The sequence below is a fragment of the Mobula hypostoma genome, chromosome 2, assembly GCF_963921235.1.
Source record: "Mobula hypostoma chromosome 2, sMobHyp1.1, whole genome shotgun sequence".
NCBI classification, from domain to species: domain Eukaryota; kingdom Metazoa; phylum Chordata; class Chondrichthyes; order Myliobatiformes; family Myliobatidae; genus Mobula; species Mobula hypostoma.
The window spans coordinates 226,461,077-226,482,930 of NC_086098.1; the positions used below are offsets into that span (position 1 = coordinate 226,461,077).

At 41.0% G+C, this 21,854-nt stretch overlaps 1 protein-coding gene across 3 annotated transcripts in view; it reads right to left on the reverse strand.

Annotated features, from left to right (window-relative positions):
• Window positions 1-5,247: 5,247 nt before the first annotated feature.
• vapb (VAMP (vesicle-associated membrane protein)-associated protein B and C) overlaps window positions 5,248-21,854 on the reverse strand; it is a 71,143-nt gene continuing 54,536 nt past the window's right edge. For 2 of the 3 annotated variants that reach the window (XM_063041577.1, XM_063041578.1), the window contains 5 exons: window positions 14,078-14,181; window positions 12,696-12,776; window positions 9,566-9,592; window positions 7,112-7,285; window positions 5,248-6,392 (listed from right to left, as the gene is read on the reverse strand). In XM_063041577.1, coding sequence (XP_062897647.1) covers window positions 6,234-6,392; window positions 7,112-7,285; window positions 9,566-9,592; window positions 12,696-12,776; window positions 14,078-14,181 — 545 coding nt within the window. In that variant the 3' untranslated portion in view covers window positions 5,248-6,233. The remainder of the gene's footprint in view (window positions 6,393-7,111; window positions 7,286-9,565; window positions 9,593-12,695; window positions 12,777-14,077; window positions 14,182-21,854) is intronic. The other variant, XM_063041579.1, reaches the window with a different exon arrangement.

A 21,854-nucleotide genomic window follows, 5' to 3' on the forward strand; every position in this document is an offset into this window, starting at 1 on the left:
ATTTGGAAAAGTGTGATGTAATACATTTTGGAAGATTGAAATTGAAGGTGTGGTACAAGGTTAATGGCAGGATTCTTAGCAGTGTGGAGGAACAGAGGGTTCTGGGGTCCACAACCATAGATATCTAAAAATTGCTGTGCAAGTTGATAGGGTGGTTAAGAACACGTTTGGCATGTTGGCTATTATTAGGCAGGGGACTGAACTCAAGAGCTGTGAGATAATTTTGCCACTCTATAATTCTGGTCAGACGTATTAGTATCCTTTTCTGTTTGCCTCATGATAGGAAGCTTTAGAGAGGGCACTGAGGAGATTTACCAGGTGATGCCTGAATTAAAGGACATATCTTATGAGCAAAGGCTTTACTCTTTGGAGCACAGAAGGATGAGAGGCAATTAGATAGAGATGTACAAGATGATAAAAGGCATAGATAGAGTGGGTGGCCAGTGCCTTTTTCCCATGGTGGTAATGAGCAATACTAGAGAACATCTGTTTAAAGTGAGTGGAGGAAAATTGAGGGGAGATGTCAGAGGGAGGTTTTTAACAGAGAGGTAAATGCCAGGGGCAGAGTAGAGTCTCTCACAAAGGGGACATTTATTGAATTCTTAGATAGGAACATGGATGTAAAAAAAATGTTATGGCTGTGTAGGAGGAAGGGTTTGATTGTTTGTGGTGTAAATTTACATAGATTGGCACAACATCATGGGCCCAAAGGTCTTATACTCCCATGCTGTGCTCTACTGTTCAATGTTCTGTCTGAAAAAGAGGTACCTACCTTAAGCCTAGCACTTGTCTTCAGCCCTGCAGTTTACAGCTGAAGTAGCATCCGGTCACAGATTAAATACGTAAGTATTCTGCTTCTCCCAACCTTTCAAGCAAAGCTCCTAATTACTTTAAATCTGCTTCTCTCTGCTGTGTGATAATTACATTTACTCTGCCTTAGATCTTTATAATTTTGTACACTTTAATCAACTCTCCTCTCAGCCTCCTCTTTCTCAAAATGAAAAACCCAATCTATCCTACTTTGCCTTACCACTACAATTTTCTAGCCTGACAACATCCTCATAAATCTCCCACGCCTCCTCCAAATATCATTGTTGTTACTGAAGGCACAGCAGGCCCTATCATTACATGGGAGGTATATCCAACAGCCAGTGGAGGGGCTTGTGACCTGCAGCAGAGAAAGATTGTCCTGCTGGGAGCTGAGATGGAAGGTTAACTTTGCAGCACACCTCTGCACATTTACTGTGTTTGCAGCATGGAAAATGGCACATGGTCTTAAAAAAGGTATCCCTTACCAGAGAACAGCCAGTTTCAGACACGCCTTAAACGGTCACTAGCTGTAACTCAAGGAGACAGGAGATTTACATCATCTGCTCCAGAAACCTGACCCAAATGTAGCTCAGACTAGCTGCCTGTGTCACTGTACAGCAACACAAGATAGCAGAGCTGCTCTCTTCCAGCTCCAACTCTTCCAGCACTGTGTGTGGAGTTTACACATTTTCCTTCAGATACTTTGGTTTCATCCCACATTCCAAAGCTGCATGGGTTGGTAGGTTAACTGATTTCTGTAAATAGGTGTGTGATGGTCAGATGGACTTAGTGGGTCAAGGGGCCTGTTTCTGTGTTGTATGACTCCAGAAGAGCTCTTAGCCAAGATCCTATGTCTTTATAGGAAGACATAAAAAATATCACGTTTCACAAATAGCTGAGTTTTCCCCAGTGGTCAGTATAGCACTGACCCCTCCAAACAACCATCGGTACAATTGATCATCAGGTAATATCACATTTTTTGTGCAATTGTTTCTGTGAAGTGTCCTGGTTTGTGGAGCACAATGGGATATTCCATATTATTAATAATGTAGCAGGTACAGATTTGCCAGTGTCACGTGTATCAGGGTTTCGATGCATGGGACTGTCACTCATGACTGCTGCTTCAATAGATTACAAACATATGCTTGACATTTACGGGTGTGATAAATGCCTTGTGAAATATTCTGGGAGAATTTCTCTGCTGAACCAAATTCAACCAAGTTCTGCTGGGAGACAGCTTAAGAAATCAACTGGACTGAGGAAAATATTTCTTTAAATTGCCATGACGCCTCCCTATTTCTGAAATTCTCATGAGTTCTGAACTGTCCATTTAAATCTCAACATAACCATTGCTTCTATGTTTCAACTGCTCTCTGCTCTCAGCATAGCTTTAAGAATAATTGTTGCTTCAGAGGTCAGAACTCTTCAGTGAATGATCAATAAATGCATACAGATCTTTGTTAACAGACTCACCCTAATGCAGACATTTGCTTTTCTCTGTTCCATTAAATTCAACCTGATTAAACCTAACCAAACTTGCAACTTAGATTCAAATAATCAGAGTTTTATTCTTTAGTTAGTGCTTTAGCACATGATGAATAACAGTGAGATAATTGGCATCAGTTTTGGCAGAGGAGGCCAACCAGTTCATTGGGTTCATGGTAGCTTCACTGTTCCATTCTCTTCTCTGCTGCTTCTGTCATCCTGATTATCTTACCATGTGGCAATCACACTGGAGGTTCTCAAACTTGTAAATGAGAACTTAAGTCTGTTTAGTCCATGAAAGGTATCACACCCTTCAAGCCTTCTTGGCTCCTCAGTTTCTCCTGTCCAATGTGGGCAGAAACACCAGACTGCTCAGTCATATCTGTGGCAATTCATTTTGACTGAAAGAGAAAAGACTCCCAATACAAAATACAAACTTTTGTATATGCTGACATTCAGGAGTTATGGGAGGGCAGCTTATGTTCTGGGCCAAGACCCTTCAGCAGGACTTGAAAGAAGCCAGATAAAAATTTCCTTCAATAGATGCTGCCTGACCTGCTGAGTTCCTCCAGCATTTTGTGTGCATTGCACTAAATTTTGAGCACCTGCAAACTCTTGTGTCCTGTCAGGAAGTAAATCCTTTGTTATCTTGCAGCTGCATTATTGCAAATCATCTAGTCTTTTACCACATTGATATTTATGTGGCAGGCAACTCATAACATTGAGAATATACTGCGGTTAAATATGACAGCATCAGTAAAGTACCATTCACTTGCACTGTGTTCAGTGTATAGTCAATCATTGTGCTGTGATCTCTACACTGCAGAACTAATTGCTTTGCAGAACTTCATTCCATCTGCAAGGGTGATCCTGCCCTTCCAGTGGCCTGTCATTTTAATTCTCCATCCCTCTCTGACCGCGTCTGCCTCCTGTCCTCTTCCAACCAAGCTCATGTTAAGGCATGTTGCAAGCAACAATGAATTCAAATAGGTACCTAACTTTGATTGAAGAGTAACTAATCATTCTCAGCCCAAAACATCAACTGTCTACTCTTTTCCATAGACACTGCTCAGCCTGCTGAGGTCCTCCAGCATTTTGTGTATATTGCTATAACATTCACTGTTTTCTTTCACCACAGCCACCTTTGGATCCACTATTTCCAGCATTCTTCAATTTCAGATTTCCAGGCTCTTGCTTTGGATTTTTAATCCCCCCCCCCATGCATTTTGTTCCTTTTATTTCCCTCAGAACAAGCTCAAATGATAGTCCCAACAGAAGTTATGAGCTGACAACCAGCAGCCTTGCTCCCTTCTCCCCTTCCAAGGGCTGTGGAAGCTCAGAGATGTCTCCCACAGCAGCACTCTATCCACTAACTTATTTTCAAGATGGTACCGAATTGTGATGTCCATCAGGTTCATGGCTCAGACTTAGATTTTTAGGTTCATAGGGATGGTTCTTGGAAACTCCAAGGGAAATTACGGGTAGGCACAGAGATGACGGGAGTGAAAGGTCAGGGGCAGTAAATGAAGAGTTAGAGAAAGCAACTAGAGGTTGGAGTGCTCCAAGATTGAAGGCCAGTGATTCCCCAGGACGTACGTCTGAGCTTGAGGGCCGGTGATCCCAGACGTTGAGTCAGAGGTCAGTGAGTCTCGGATTGGAGGCCTGAAGACATTCAGCAGGTCCCAAGATCAGAGGCCCATGATCAGTGAGCCTGGACGTCGGAAGCCCACCTGTGTGTGATGGGGCAGTAGCAAAGGGCTTGTTTTCTTGCTGTTGCATGTTGGCACTGGAATGTGTGGCGACGCTTGTTGGCTGCCCCCGGCACGTCCTCAGATGACACCTTTTGATGTACATGTGATTAATGAATATATCTAAATTATATAAAGTTCATCAGCAGCACAAGGTATATCCAGGGCTAGTGAAGCAGTTGATTAACTGTGGGTCCCTGTATTAAATTGCACTGTTCCCCAAGGCAACAGCATGGAGGCTAAATAACTGCATGCCACATTATCAAATATTTAATAGTAAGGGCTGTTTCAAATTTCAAAGTTGAGGGGAAGTGATTAAACTACGGGTAGATCTGAAGTGCAGTCGCCATTTGCTGCAAGGCTGAGATGTCCAGTTACTCAATCAGCTGGATTTTCCTAATTAATTTGGTCCACTTAACAAACAGCACAAGCTTCTAAGTTTAAAGTCAATTGCAGTTGGTTTCAACTCTCAAGCCTTGGGCTATAATGTTAGATCATTTCACTGGAAAATCCTGGCCCCCAAGGTATTATGACCAAGGAATTTCCTCAGCAATTTTTCCGGACAGCCCATTAAAAGTTGTTCTGCCTTTAAATGAACATTAGGCATTTGATGCACAAGTGAAGGGTGCGTGGAAACTTATCATGTTACAAAAAGAACCTCTATCATCATATATCCCCAACCATCCAGACAATTCCATCTTCTCACAGCTACCATCAGGCAGGTAGTACAGAAACCTGAAGTCTTACACCAGGTTCAAGAATTTCCCTTCAATCATTCAGTTCTTGAAACACCCACAAAATCTTAGTCATTACAGTTTAGTAACACCATGACTAATTTGACCACCTTGCATCTGAATGGTCTTTTTTAAGCTCTTGTGTTCTTTCTTGTATACATTGTGTATAATTTATATAATTCTCTTGTGAATGCTGCTATATGCCACGATGGTGCTGTAGGATTTTTCATTGCACCTGTGCATGACAATAAACTTGACTTAGACCTTGCACTTGGAGTCAGTGCTCTCAGTTACAGGCTCCTAGGATCAAATATTTTATCCAACACTAATGTTTGCTTGAAAGTATTTTAATCTGTTGCATATTACTTACATATTGAAATAACTGATTCGTGTATTGTTCAAGGAACAGCTGCTGACAAACTCCAGATACCAGTAGAAGGAATTTTGGAAAATAATGAGATCAAGTAAAATCAATTAAATTTGGGCTTTATTAAGATGCTACATAGCCAAACAGAATTGGTCATTATGGCATGGACTATTTAACTACTAATATTCATCGTATTCTTTCTGATAAACAGTTAATTATATACAAAATAGTTGCCCAACTGCTGTATTCCAATGTTGGATGATCAAAGCTGATAGTACACGTCTAATTTCACTGTAGTGCCTAAGGCATATGTGGAGACGACTATTCCACAATGCAGTTCTCAGCAACAATGGTCTTCAGTCAGTCCACCTAACTCCCAACGTGGGTTGAGCAAATAGTAGGTAACAAACTGCACTGGACTTTAGTTACTTGTGTTAAGTGTGAAATGGAATACAGGAAGTCCTTTATTATTCATCAAATATAAGCATGGGACAACACCTTAAGGAATAAATGGGTCTAGCCATCATAATATTTTGTTTTGTTTTCTTTTGAAACCTTAACACGGGCCACTCTGAAAGACCGCATTGACAGAAGCTATTCAACTCCCTACATGTCAGGCAGTGGAAGGAAAGGGCTCTTGTGGAAATATTACATGGGAGTTGTTTGACCCTCCTTCCCAGCCAGCCAGTTCATTTCTACACACCAGATGTTAGAGGCAGCATCGGCAATCATACCAAGTACTTAAAGAGGTAATCCTGTCACAGGTACCATAATCTAACATGATTAAAATGACACCTAGAATATGTCGTCACCACATCAAAATGGCTTTGTTCTCCCTCATACCCCATCCACCAATAACTTTGAGCTCTGTGTGCAACTTACTGTACAATTTTAATTAATACAAGGTTTCTCCCGATATCTTTCTTGTTGTGCAAAGGGGTAACTGAAAGGCAAGAACCTGTGATATGCTGTACATTAAAGTGTTTTTTTTGTATTTTAATTTTCGATCATGAAATAAATTCTACCCCATGATATGGCAGATCAAACAAAAAACAACCCAAGCTAACAGATCACCAGCATGCTGCCTTTCTACAACAACAATTTCCCTACAATTGTCCCCAGGATAAAGAACAGGACAACCATGGCAATCATCCGAGCGGCTGGTCCTTCTTCTTTCATCACAGTGTTGCTGGAAGGTATAGGATTACCCACCTGAGGCATCCTCCTCATTCGCAGCCCGTCATCTTCCTGCAATACAAGAACATCGCTAAGAAATCAGTCGCTTGTGCCCAGCGAGTAAGGGCATATTTCCACTTCAAACATCTCGAGAGTAGATGGATATGAGTGAAACTTAATTTGGACCTAGCCCAAAGCCCTTTTGCACTATGTCCCATCAAAGACTCGAAGGATGTGCACAATATGAGATAGATTCAGAATACTGTTTCACTAACACCATACCACCAATTCTTCCAAATAGATTTCGTCATTTTGATCCAACACTATCTGCGAAGGATGCAATGGCAAGTCAGGGTCTAAACTCCAGCAATGAACTTTAGCGACCCCTGTTACCTCCATCCACACAAAGTGCTGAGATGCTGCTTTCAACTTCAGAAGAACTTCCAAAATACATAAATGCATAAGGCCTTTACCACTGTGCTTTTGGGAGAAGCGGCCAGGAATTTCATTGTGTTGACTTCTAAGTCTGCTGTGGATGACCACACAGGTGAAACTTGTCTTCGAAGTTTCTGAGAAGTAACAGCACTTTTCTGGAGATAAGCAAGGAGCTCCACTCTGCCTGGTGTCCTGGGTGTATTTATAACTCTTATATCTTCACTAAATAAATGACCAATTATCACATTGATGTTAGTGATCCAAGCACCACCAAGATGGTTGTCACTTTTTCTACTTTACAACAGTTTCTACTTTGAAAGTTACTTCACTCACCATGATCATTCAGACAGCCTTACCTTTAACTGTTTGTTCTCCTCACGAAGCCTCTGAACCTCTGACTTAAGTGACCTGAAATCATCCATTAATTTCCTCATGTCTGAATCATCCAAGGAAGAACTGGTTGACTTTGACATCATGGAAGCTTCTGTTTTCAGTGAAGTGGAAGTAACTTTATTTATTTCCATGTCATGCTGCAGAAAGTGAGCGAAGTTACAATTAAATTTTCTAGTTCAAGCCCATTGAAGAGTTGGAATAAAATTTATATTCCTAACATCAGTTCTGTTACAAGTTAGTGTAATTGCAGAAGGGGATCTAATTCAGTGGTAGCATTCTCACCTCCAAATGACAGTATTACAGGACTTCGACATTAGAATTTCATCTTCCAGATGGGTACAATGGACCTCATTACAAGGAGCACTCCTGTTCCACTCTTTCAGCCAATAAATCTGCCTGTTTAGTTCCATTTTTGAGATTTTTCTTATACACTATCAACTGGTTATGAATTAGTAATGATTCAACACTTGACAACCACTTTTTATATTTAGAATGTGAAATAGACATCAGGAGATTTTTTACACTGAATTTAAGGATACAATGCATTCAAAGTCCTTCAAGCATCAGACCATCCCTAGGCAACCAGAATCACAAGCTCACCCAGTCTAATCAGGAAAGGCCACTACAGTGCTGATACTTCCCAGATCGGGATTCCCCAAGTCTCTGAGAGAAGGGCAGTTCAATCACTACTGATTGAATAGGAATGTTTGCTTTACTGAGACTGTTCAACACCGTCCAGCCCCAAAGACTGGAAGCTTGTTCTGCAACATTCAGACAGTATTGCGTGGACACATGAACATTGGGATTTCAGGACATGCTGGGAGTGTAATACTCCAATACAAATGACACAATTAACAGCCCAGCTAAAACAGTGACAATAAATAAACAAACTATTTCCCTTTGAAGGTTGAGAGATCTTGTGAGATGCTTCTCAGTCTTGTCACTGCCCTTCTGCAATCGTTGGCACGGAAAAGAAAATGCTCTAAATCAGAGAGGATGAGATGCTCTAAAGGGAAATTGAGAACCAACAGCATCTGACAAAGAAATGACAGGCTAACATGATAGGTGGAGTCAAGCAGGGTGGGTTAATACTGGAAAGTGGAGGTATGAGCACTAGTCTGAACCTTTTGTTCGGTAGTCCTGGTAAAGAGCAGTTATAGAAATAGTGATTTAAGAGCAGTCAAACTTCCTGCTAAGTTTTCACACAAATTGCATGCTTTTTGGTTACCATAGTACATTAGCTGAATCTCATTTTAGTGAGTCTTCACACAGACGAGAGTATGCACAACCACTCATTTAGTGCACAAGATGGTCAGAGACGGCCCTTGAATAAAAGTATTTGCTCACATGCACGGGCACATTAAATCCATGGTAGAGATGCCACAATGGAGATGACTAAACTGCACTTGATGTCGCATGTATAAACAATGTGCCAAGAATTATAAGCACACCTTTCCCCTAATCAATGGAAGGTGTTGCACTCATTAAAAACATGTAAATGATGTTTATCTGAAATTTCAAAACACTGAACTTCCCATGATCTAATGAAATACTGAGGAGGTTTGAAATGCCAGCTCCTTTGTTCCTTTTATATCCACTAGAGATCAATCCACCTTCTGGAGAAATGGTCATTTACAAATGTGGTGCATCAGAGTCTTTGATTCTTCATACAAAATCAATTCCAAGAAAAGGAGACCATTTTAAGGAAAACTTACAAACTGTGACAGTGGCATTGATATCTGGAGTGCAGGTAACTAGACTGTTCCCATCAGTCAAGCTTGGTGATCACATAGCTAAGTTGAATAAGACTGGCTTTTTATGTATATTACATATGTGCAGGCATCATTTTGGACATTTCCCTGTACTCTTTAAATAGACTGTTTTCCGCAGCCCGATCTTCAATTTAATGCTACAAAATGCTACAGTGTGCCTGTGATATATATAGAGACCAGAACATGGGGAGAGGGAAAATGGCAGCCATTTCAGATATGAGTATTCTCTTAGTTCCTGCTCCTGGTGAGAAAAGGAAAAAAAATTACTCACTGATCAATATCCCCTTGAACCTAGAGATTGTTGTAATAGCCAAGTCTGCCAAAGGTTACAACTAAAGGAGAAGCAGATGAGGAATCCTTACTCCTAGAATGCATCCGGGAGCTATTAGCATCAGGAGATATCTTGTGACAGTTAAAATTCCAGGCTAGGAGTATGGGTCCATTATCTGGTATGGATGCAAAGCATTTGAAGACAGTGGTATTGAACCTTGCAGTGTTAACAGCAGCATTACTGCAATTGACATCATTAAGTGTTACAGGAGAAGACCACAGCATATATAATGCGCAACAGGGCATCACTATTCTGAGTGGTTAGGAACAAATGATCAGCGTTACAACCATGTAAGTGTATATCAATTTCCTTACGTTTCTCCTTATGCGTAGTGGACGCCACTGGAACATTAACAGAAAATGGTGCAGAATTAAACATTCAAGAGAGCAGCACCTCAGATCTTTTAAAATTCCATGAGAATGTGCATTGCTCACAGTTGCCTTCCCTCATCAACTTCCTTCACTCACAGAGCTAAGCACTGGTTTATTCTCACAAGTATACAGTACCTTTGGTAGATATTTTGTTTATACAGTGCAGGATGAAGCTATATACCCATGAGCTAAACCATTAGCCTTACTCCCCACATTTTTCCTTTGCAGTTATTACAGCAGATTGGTCACTACTGTGCTGAGAAATCCTACCCAAATCAGTTTTTCACTTTAATATTCATTGTTCTGGCCATTAATGATCTCACGTTTCTTTACAACATAGACTGGGGGGGGGGGGGGGGGAGGTCTTTACTCACTGATCAATATCCCCTTGAACCTAGAGATTGTTGTAATAGCCAAGTCTGCCAAAGGTTACAACTAAAGGAGAAGCAGATGAGGAATCCTTACTCCTAGAATGCCATTAGTCTATGAGCAATCAGTGCAATCCTATCAATCTTATTTTCTTCTCTCACATGCTCACCAACTCTACCCAGATTCTTCAATCACCCCAGCTACACTAGGAGTAATTAACCATAGAACAGTACAACATTGTATAGACCCTTCGACCCACGATGCTGTGCTGAAGGTCAACCTAATTCTTCCCACCCACATTTTTCATAACTTTCTAGCACAATTTTTGGATGTGAAAAAGCAAAGCATCTGGGAGAAACTCCATACAGACAGCAGAGGTCAGGATCAAAACCCAACCGCTGGAGTCAAGAGGCAATACCTGACACATCGCTGTACTTCGTTCCTTTCTTCCCCCAATTCCACTCCCAATCGGAAGGCTCCTTTCCAGAATGCAGGGAGTATCGTGTAATATTAAACAAAATAAACCATGAACTTCCATCTCTGAATGATTCAGAAGGTGGCCAATTGGTGTTGGGTTTGGGTTTACCTGCCACCAGTCTTTTATTACAAGGGAGGCCAAACGGTTCAACCTCAGGCATCACAGCTGTTTCTACTTCATGTTCATGGATGTGTACACTCCCTCAGGGTGACCAGGCAACTATTCAGATAAGAGTCTCTTATTGTGTTTCCCATTTTGTGGGAGGCATGGTGGTGCAGCGACTGGACAATATCCTGAGCTCAGGTGCTTAGTTTGGAGTTATGTTTCCCGTGGGGTTTCTATATCCCAAAGATGTGCTCGTGGATTAATTGGGTATTATTAACTCCTCATGGTGCACAACAATGGCAAAGAGAATCAAAGGGAAGATGCTGCATATGAGGGGGAGAATAAATTGCAGGAGCAGAATCAATGGGACTGCTCCTCCAAGTGCCGACACAAACCTATCGGGCCAAATGCCTCCTGCTGAATTATAAAGAGACGGAAGTTCATGTTTTGCAATACTTCATGCTACACAATACTTTCTGCATTCTGGAAAGGAGCCTCCCAGACGTGCATTGCTTCTGGTAGACTAGCTTGATGCTTAATTTAAAGAGGAGACAGGCAAGGGATTAAATAACCTGACATAGCAAGGACAGAGTTTCTGAAACTACAACATATATAGGACACATTTCTCCCAAAATTTCAAGTTTGGTTCCTTCCCACAATAATTTGTGGAAAGTTGTAGCTAGTAATTTCTGCATTGAATGCACATGATGGAATTTAAATACATATCCTAAATGTTACTGAAGAAAAGCACTAAACAAGTGTAATAATTTTTCAAAAAAAATTTCCAAGATCAAAATATCACCAATATGAAATATTGAAAAGCCTAGAAAGAGTGGATGTGAAGAGGATGCTTCCAATACAGGTGTCCACCACTTTCCGAATGTTCTCTCTACAACATTTCGCTTTTACGAAGGACCTACATTAGTACCTGTTTTCGTTAACCGAAACAGGATTTTCGCTTTTATGAAAAAAAACGCTCGCTTTAAACTTGTGTTTACCCCAAGAAAGACTACCATGACCATGAAGCCTTGCGCGAGCAGGTGCATGCGCATGTGTGACGTGCGAATACGTGTACCTGTGTATGCGTGACATGCGTGTATATGCGAATGCGTGATGTGCACGTGTGTATGTGCCGATTTTTTTTTCAACAAATCGGTTTTGGCTCAAACTTCCCGATTCTATTAAGTGAAACTACACTGTACATACATTATTTCTACTTTATATAGGCTGTGTATTTATCACATCATTCCTGCTTTTACTATATATTAGTTTTATTTTAGGTTTTATGTGCTATTTGGCATGATTTGGCAGGTTATTTTTTGGGTCTGGGAACGCTCGAAAAATTTTCCCATATAAATTAATGGTAATTGCTTCTTCGCTTTACGCCATTTCAGCTTACAAACCGTTTCATAGGAACGCTCTACCTTCAAATAGCGGGGGAAACCTGTATTGGGAGAGACCAGGACCAGAGGGCGCAGCCTCAATATGAGGACATCCCTTTAGAACAGGGATGAGAAGGAATGTCTTTCACCAGATGGTGGTGAATCTGTGGAATAGATTGCCACAGATAGCTGATTAGTAAGGGTGTCAAAGGTTATAGGGAAAAGGCAGGACAACGGGGTTGAGAGGGATAATAAATCAGTCATGAAGGAATGACACAGGAGACTTGATGGGCTGAATGGCCTAATTCTGCTCCTATGTATATGGTCTTAATACACTTACACAGGATAATTTCCTTCACTATAAAGTGCAGGTATCACAGCTTTCTCCCAGTCTGCGTTGCCCTGCCACAGATTCCAATATGTTTACCTGCTGACCTTCACGTGAGAGAACTACACTGCAGTTATCAAATCTCAGGTTTAGTGGAGAGATCTCAGGGAACCTAACCAACATTACTCTATCAAATGCAACTACTGCATTTTCATACATGTGAATACTGAAATACTTAAGTTGCAAGTAGCTATTCAACGTTGCTTTAGCCACAGCTCTGATTCAGGAAGGCCAAAGTTACAATAGTCCCCTACCACTTTTGGCATGGATAACAACGACGGGGTTAGAAAAAAATCGAGACTAGAACCCTCTGCCCCATCATTCAACTAGACAAGGAATATTCAAACTTACTGTTTTCTCATTCTCGGAGGGAAGCTCAAAGACACATCGCAGCTTGGAGTCCATTAAATCATCTGATTTTGCTTCTTTCCACTATAAAAAAAATTCAGAAACTACACTTAGTGTTTAATCACAATCTCAACACCTTATTGACTGAATCACATTGGGGAACAGCTGCTTCGAATCCATTTCTTAGAAACTTCGGATTCAGTAGGAGAACTGAAGAAATTCACATTGCTCACTGGTTCGGAACCCAGCCTGGGGTTTTGGCACGTGGCATTGTCACTCACCAAGACCATCTATATTACAGCTAATGCAGCCGATTGGCAGTTCGGCTGCATGCTGAAAACTCTGAGTTCAAAAGGGAGCCAGCTCAAAGCTAGCAATGGGGAGCCTGATTGTTTAGTGTATATCTCACAGAAGCTGTCCAAATGCACATATAAACCTGCACACACACACAATCTGACAGTTTGACTCTATTAATTTCTAACCATTATTTATTAATGGTTCCCTAGTATGATAAAATGAACCCTTGATCTCCCAATCTACCTTATTATAACCTTGCACTGCATCTTCTTGTAGCTGTTACATTTATTCTGCATTATTGTTTTACCTTGTACTACCTCAATGCACTGTGTCATGGATTGATCTGTATGAACCGTATGCAAGACAAGCTTTTCAATGTATCTTAGTATATGTGACGATAATAAACTAATTCTAATTCATTGTTATTGGTCAGTAAGATCTGCTAGAGATAGCAAAAGCCCTGCTCCTTTGTGATTGGAAAGGTTATTTATCTCAGCCTGCTCTAATCATTTGCTTTCCACTGTAAACACAAAGGAGACTGCGTTCAAATAAGTTTAAAGCTGTGGAAAGCAGCAGAGAACTAAGATCCATCATATGGAGCAGGTGAATGTACATCTGTGCTATTACATAGGAATCTTCCAGGAGAAGCAAGGTGCATTTGACAGAAGATGGACAGCATAAAAGGATGGGACAGAGTAAGTAGAAAAGGGCAGGGTGGGGGCAGGAATTAGGGCAGATGCAAAGTGGAGTAGCAAGAGTAAAGCAGCGTCAGAGGGAGAGGGAAGGCCAAAAGGGAAGTGGTTGGGGCATCACAAAGGGTGGCTTTACAGGGCTTCAGAATGATCAGATCATTAAGATGGAGACAGGGAAATAATACCTCTGGGAAGAAGGGGGTGGAAAACAAGAACATGAAAGATTTAGTTGTTGGTGACATTTAGATGTGCAACCACAAGGAATTTTTCACAAGGTTCTAGAATGTAGAATTTTCTTTTCTAAAAGGTTTACTCTTCAGGTTCTGCTGAACCTTTGCACTGAAGTTGCCCAGAAACCCTGGCATAAATGTAGAGAAACTAAAGGTGGGTACGTACTACTGCTTCCATGTCTTGGCAGTCTGCCGGAGCAAACATGGATTGAACCATAAATTTGTGCTTGCTTTTCTCATTCGGGTCATAGTCAAAAGGTTGTAGCATCACTGTGAAAAGAAAAGGAAAATGGGTGATTAGAGAATGGATCTGCACTGTTCCAATTATTATTGTTATTCCCCTTGCTGAACCCCAACTCCACAACTACCCAATTTTCAGCAGGTTCACTTCATGCAAATATCACCCATATCGTGGGGCACTGCTGTTCAGCTCTGCAAGATTTTTTAGGGGAGCACATTAGAGGATCTGCAAGTTGCTTTGTCTGCATAGGCAATGCACACTTCATGCAGAGAAGCAGCATATTTCCGATTTTGACATATAAAAGCAGACATTCCCTATCCTCCGTACACACTGGGGCAGCAGGAGAGTGTAGCAGTTAGTGTAACACTATTACAGCACCAGCAGCCTGCGTTCAATTCTGCTGTTGTCTGTAAGGAGTTTGTACATTCTCCTTGTGACCGCATGGTTTTTCTCTAGGTGTTCCAGTTTTCTTCCACATTCCAAAGACGTACAGATTAATAGACTAATTGGTCACATGGGTGTAATCGGGCAGCGTGGGCTCATTGAACCGGAAGGGCCTGTCACTGTGTTGGGTCTCTAAATAAATAAAATAAAACTAATCCAATTTTCAAAGAGAAAGCAAACAAAAAGAACATTTAAGAGACATGTGGAAGGAAAGCTAACGCTCAACAATTGTGGCACTGTTCTTTTTGGTGATGAGGTAGCTCCCAGAGGCTTCAAATACCTGGTATGACCTGACGGAGTTATAAATAAGCACCTTGAATTCTTAAGAACATTGGAACCAATGCTGAGGTGAATAAATATGCCTGAATTAGTTTTGTACAGATTCACATTGATGAGGTAGGATTGCTGCACATTGGTATTGAGAGACAAATCAAATGGATGGTCAATATTCAGAAGGGATTGCATTGCTATGTAACAATAGGGACTGGATCAGAATAAAATTGACAAAACTCAATGTAATAGGAAAAGAACCGAAAAGATATGGTCTACATTAAATGCTATCAAACAGGTGTTGCATTTTGGGAGATCAAACATAAAGGGAAAAGCACAAAGTTAATGGCAGGACCCTTAACAGCATTGAAGTACAGAGAGATGCTGGGGTCCAAGCGCACAGAACCCTGCAAGTGGCTGCACAAGACAACAGAGTAGTAAAGAAAGCACATGGCATGCTTGTCTTTATTAGTCGAGGCACTGAGTTCAAGAGTCAGAAAGTTATGATGTAGATTTATAAAACTGGTTCAGGCCCATCGGCAGTATTGCATTTAATTCTAATCATCCAATTATAGGAAGGATGTGGAGGCTATGGAGTTGGTGCAGAAGAGGTTTACCAGGATGCCACCTAGATTTGAGTACATGCTACAAGGAGAGGTTGGACAAACTAGGGTTGCTTCCTCTGAGGCAGCGGAGGCTGAGGGGAGACCTTACAGAAAAGAGCCGACAATAAGAGAAATAGACAGCAGATATCTACTTCCGAGGGTTGAGATGTCTAATACCAGAGCGGACAAGTTCAAAGGAGATGCACAGGGCAAGTTTTGTTTCTAACAGAATGTGGTGGGCACTTGGAATGCGCTGGATGCAGATATGATAGAGGCTCTTACATAGACACATAAATATGCAGCAAATGGACAGATATCAACCATGGGCAGGCTGAGGGGATTGGGTGTTGTTAGTTTAAATAGTTCTGCATAGCATCATGGGCCAAAGGGCCTACCCCTGTGCTCTGGTGGTCCAGATTCTATCAGTGGGGATGAAGTACGGGAAATCTGTAGAGCAGCAGTAAGAAATACAGGCCCAGAAGTTACCGACAAATCAACTGTGAGCTAAGAGAGTATGTGCTTAAAAGAGTGTACACACATAGCAATCTGTGGGTAGGGAAGTACAAGTGTAGAAATTGTATATTTGTGCTGTTTCAGGGTGGCCTCAGAAACAGCAAAATAACCCGAACTTTGCCAATTCAACATTGTTCTTCATTGATTATGCTATATAATCCTCATAAAAAGCCACATTCATTATGTTTCTCCAAAGCCAAACTATTTATTTCTGAATTGAGATTTATTTTTTATTCTTTCTTTTATTCCTTTCAATGCAAAACTTTATCTTCGCCTGGTTTAACTAAATCCCGCCTTAACCTTCTTTGCTAAAGGATTTCTGTTTACTTTACTTTATTGTCGCCAAACAATTGATAATAGAGTGTACAATCATCACAGTGATATTTGATTCTGCGCTTCGCACTCCCTTGAGTACAAATCAATAGTAAATATTAAAAATTTAAATTACAAATCATAAATAGAAAATGGAAAATGGAAAGTAAGGTAGTGCAAAAAAACCCAAGAGGCAGGTCCGGATATTTGGAGGGAACGGCCCAGATCTGGGTCAGGATCCGTTCAGCAGTCTTATCACAGTTGGAAAGAAGCTGTTCCCAAATCTGGCCGTACGAGTCTTCAAGCTCCTGAGCCTTCTCCCGGAGGGAAGAGGGATGAAAAGTGTGTTGGCTGGGTGGGTCGTGTCCTTGATTATCCTGGCAGCACTGCTCCGACAGCGTGCGGTGTAAAGTGAGTCCAAGGACGGAAGATTGGTTTGTGTGATGTGCTGGGCTGTGTTCCCGATCTTCTGCAGCTTCTTTCGGTCTTGGACAGGACAACTTCCATACCAGGTTGTGATGCACCCTAGAAGAATGCTTTCTACGGTGCATCTATAAAAATTAGTGAGGGTTCTAGGAGAGAGACCAAACTTCTTTAGCTTTCTCAGGAAGTAAAGGTGCTGGTGGGCCTTCTTGGCAGTGAACTCTGCTTGGTTGGACCAAGTAAGGTCATTTGTGATATTGACCCCTGAGGAACTTAAAGCTTTTGACCTGTTCCACTTGCACACCACCGATGTAAATTGGGTCGTGCGGTCCGCTACTCCTTCTGAAGTCAACAACCAATTCCTTCGTCTTGCTGACGTTGAGGGATAGGTTATTGTCTTCGCACCATGCCACCAGGTTCTTAATTTCCTCTCTGTACTCAAACTCATCATTACCTGAGATACGGCCTACAATTGTGGTGTCATCAGCAAACTTATATATTGAGTTCGATAAAAACTTGGCTGCACAATCATGGGTGTACAGTGAGTACAGCAGGGGGCTGAGTACATAGCCTTGTGGGGCACCGGTGCTCAGAAATCATAAATCATTGTGCCATAAATCAGAAACCTCCTTGGTTGTGACACTCAGTGGCCACTTTATTAGCTATGCCTGTACACCTGCTCATTAATGCAATTATCTAACCACCAATCTGTGCCAGCAGCTCAATGAATAAAAGTATGTAGGCATGATCAAGAGTTTCAGTTGTTGTTCAGACCAAACATTAGAATGGAGAAAAAATGTGATCTAAGTGACTTTGAACATGGTGCCTGATGGGGTGGTGAGTATCTCAGAAACTGCTGATTTCCTGCGATTTTTACACAGTCTCTAGAGGTTATAGAGAATGGTGCGAGAAACAAAATAAAATATGAGCTGCAGATCTGTGGGTGTAAAACAACTTGTTAATGAGAGAAGTCAGAGAGAATGGCCAGACTAGTTTAAACAGCAGGAAGGTGACAGTCGCTCAAGTAACCATGCAAGTGGTGTGCAGAAGAGCATCTCTGAATGCACAATACGTCGAACATTGAAGTGGATGGGCTACAGCAGAAGACCACACTGGGTTCCACTCCTGTACCTAATAAAGTGGCCAGTGAGTGTATATAACAATTGGAATAATTACTCTGATCAATAGAGGGTGACTTACCAACGAGAGGCTGCAACGAAGGAAATATTTATGGTGAAACTGGGAATAATTCTGAGATCTGATGTAACATTGCTTCTTATTTTGGTGTGTATGGCTTAATAAGAAAGGCAATGATTAAACTGTATTCCGATAAATGAAGAGGATTAAAATTATAGAAAGAAATTAGTTCCGCAAGTATTACTAAAACATAAAATGGGCAAGTTGCAATTCACTGTGGCATCAAGTACATCCCCTAACTTCATTCCTACTACAGATCTTTACATTTCGTTGGGATGGATTGCAAGTTATTTGTAACATAAATGGAGCAGTCAATTTTAAAGCTAGATGGACTGCAGATTAAACATAATTAAAAAGTTAACTTCAAGGTACACCAATGTATGGAATTTTTTGACACATTTGCTCAGGTTTGCATTCAATAGATTGCCACTGACTCCCACTCAGGAATACAGAATACTTCCTCTATTTGCACTATTTATAGTTTGTTACAAAGAACAGAAGAAACCAGCCCCATGTTTATCCTAACGCTACTAGCGGCTCCGATATTCACATAATAACTTACTCAAGTAGTCTCAAATTCATTCGGCAGTACACCCTATCCTCGTTATATGTGTCTTCAGACAATGCGGATTCACAGTTATGCCAGGAACCCATTTCTACCAACGTCTCGTTATATGCGTCCAAAATTCACAGTTATGCGAGGAGCACTGCCTTCCCGCCAATACAAATCACGTGCGCACGCTTCACGGTCTCACTGTTGGGATGAGAAGCACTGCTTTCCCGCCAATACGAGTCAGGTGCGCGTGCCTCACAATCTCACTCCTGCCACTCTCGCATTGGTTTTGGCAAGGTGTGGATGCGCAATCTTAAACTTTTGTTGGTTTTACCTACGGTGCAGTGACTTTGTGCTTGAAATATTTAACTATGCCTCCTAAGTGTCCGATGTCATGTCTTGGGCCGTCAGCCGAATGGCAGAGAACCGCTTTAACACTTGAAAAAAAGTTGGAAATTATAAACAGCGCGACATCAGCTGAAGGTAACACACTACTGCCAGGAACAGAATACTGCCTTTTAAGTTCTTTTATTGCTTGACAATGCGCCAGCCCATCCTAAGCATTTGGACAGCATTCATACTAACATAACAGTGCATTTCCTGCCGCCTAACACAACATCGCTGATTCAACCACTCGACCAGCGTGATCCACGTTCAAGGTGTATATATTTTTTTTTACAGTGAACTATCTCTCAGATGCTGCAAGCAACAGACCATTTTGAAAATCCTAGGAGTTTACCAATGGTGAGGGAATGGTAGAAGTCGGAACACTTGGCACAAATGGCGATGGACATGGACCCAAGATTAGAATGGAGTCAGCATTTCAGTCGTTCTCTGCTGTCAACCTGTCTTCCCTACAAGCAAATTTATGCTGAAAAACAAAATGCTGCCAAACAAACAAACCTCACCACTTTATGCAAATCGCTGTAATTTTCTACTGCCGGTAGTTCTAAGAGTTCTGTCTGTCTTCTTCACCCCTTGCTGTGCTTGATGTGATTCTCATCTCCCAGAGTGAACACACCTGCCACTGTTGGTGAGTACTGTACACCAGAGGATGTTAACTTTCTATGATTTATTACATTGAATATTACCCTAAATTGATTAAATATAATACAAATGTTGTCTTGTAGTACTGCTTTTGTGTCATATTGGTATGAAAATGTGAATAAATTACAGATAAAACATACGTATCCCTCGCATATAACAATAGACAAACCAAGTGAATGTACAATTAGGGCAGGTGAATATTTTTGTATTCAGTGCCACATACCACACCCATGATCAAAAGAACAGACTGCCTAGTTCTATAAATATCTACTAAACAGCAAATATAGTTCATTTTCACTCCTGAGGCTATAAATTTTGGACCTATTGCACAAAGGCCTTGATGCTTATTCTGTGGCAAGGAATAAAGCATTTTATAAATAGGAACACTTTTCCTTCAGCAGGCACATTTTAACCACTTTGCATACTAGAATGGTAGCAACAAAGTGACTGAATCTGATATCAAATCTTCTCCCATACCTGAGAATAAGGACTAAAGGTTTATCAAAAGCCAGGCTAAAGTGGTTTGAAGTATCCAGAGTTGAAATGGAAAGAAATCTAGTGGACTACTAGATAAGGAGTCCACATCTAGTATCCATATGAGAACCCCTGAATAAGCTCAAATCAATGTACATTTGCCTGTGTATAAAGCACTATGGAAAATCCAGTCACATTCATGTTGAAAAGAAATGGAGATTCCTTTAAAATGCACAATAGCAGAGAAAGCTGTTAAATATGGGAGAAACGGTAGTTAAGAGGATGACACAAGAAAATTAGGTTCTTTGATTCTCCCTTCTGAATACTTAGTTTCATCTTCTTTACAATGCAAAGTTCAAGTAAATTTATTATCAATGTACATACATGTCGCCATATACAAACCTGACATTCATTTTCTTGTGGGCATTCACAGTAAATACAAAGAAACAATGAAAAAAAACAAACAAAATAAACCATAATAAATAAGCAATAAATATAGAGAACACAAGGTGAAGAGTCCTTGAAAGTGCGTCCATAGATTGGGGTTCTGTTCAGAGTTGGGATGATTGAGGTTAAGTGAAGTTATCCCTTCTGGGTCAAGAGCCTGATGTTTGAAATGTAATAACTGTTTCTGAACCTGGTGGTATGGGTCCTAATGCTCCAGTACCTCCACCCTATGGCAACAGCAAGAAGAGAGCATGGCCTGGATAGTGGGGGTTCTCTGACAATTGATGCTGCTTTCCTGCAACAGTGCTTCATGTAGATGTGCTCAATGGTGGGGAGGGCTTTACTGTGATGGACTGGGCTGTATCCGCTGGGGTGTATGGACTGTTTCCATTCAAGGGCACTGGTGTTTCCAAACCAGGCCATGATGTAACCAGTCAATATACTCTACACTTCACATCTACAGAAGTCGATCAAAGTTTCAGATGACCTGCCAACTTCTAAGAAAGTAGAAGCGTTGCCATGCTTTCTTTGTATTGGTACTTACGTGCTGGGCCCAGGACAGATCCTCTGAAATAACACAACATCAAGGAATTTAAAGTTGCTGACCCTCCTCACCTCTGATCCCCCAATGAGGACTGGCTCATGAACACTGGTTTCCTCCTCCTTAAGTCAATATTCAGCTTCTTGGGTGTTGCTGACGTTGAGTGAGAGGTTGTTATTGTGGCACCACTCAGCCAGATAATTAATCACCCTTCTATATGCTGATTCATCACCACCTTTTATTTGGCCAATGATAGTGGTGCCATCAGCAAACTTAAATATGGGATTGGAGCTGTGCTTAGCCTCACAATCATAAGTATGAAGTATAATGCAAAGTGGAAGTGTACCCTTGCTAACTGTCAGATTGGCAAAATAAGAGAGTTTTAGTGGAATCTGCCTGGCATTTTTGCCAATGTTATTAAAACAAAGGTTACAAGAATAGTTACTACTTTGAGTGGTAGGGAGCAAGGCTGCAAACAACAAAGTGGTTACCTGCTTGCATTTTGGAAAGCGTTTAAAATAAGCAACTAAAGCTCAGATTTGGAAGTCAGTTTAAATGCAACTGCTGTACGAAAAAGGTCCATTTAAAATTAAATAAAATCATTTATCCCTTAGTATAGAAGAATCCCCACCATAGGACCATAATCCAAGAGTCCTAATCTTGCACCTACGGAATCTACACATTTCCTGAAAAACTGTCCCAACAATATTGAATTCAGTGTAACAGCAAACACTACAGGCTTCCAATGATTAACCATTTACATTCCAGTAATTTGCTCTACATTTCTGCTGCCTAATGTAGAAATCTAGAGCAAATTACTCAAACTAAATGAAGAGAATACAATTCTGAGCCAGCAAGAGAGAGGTTTAAAAAAAT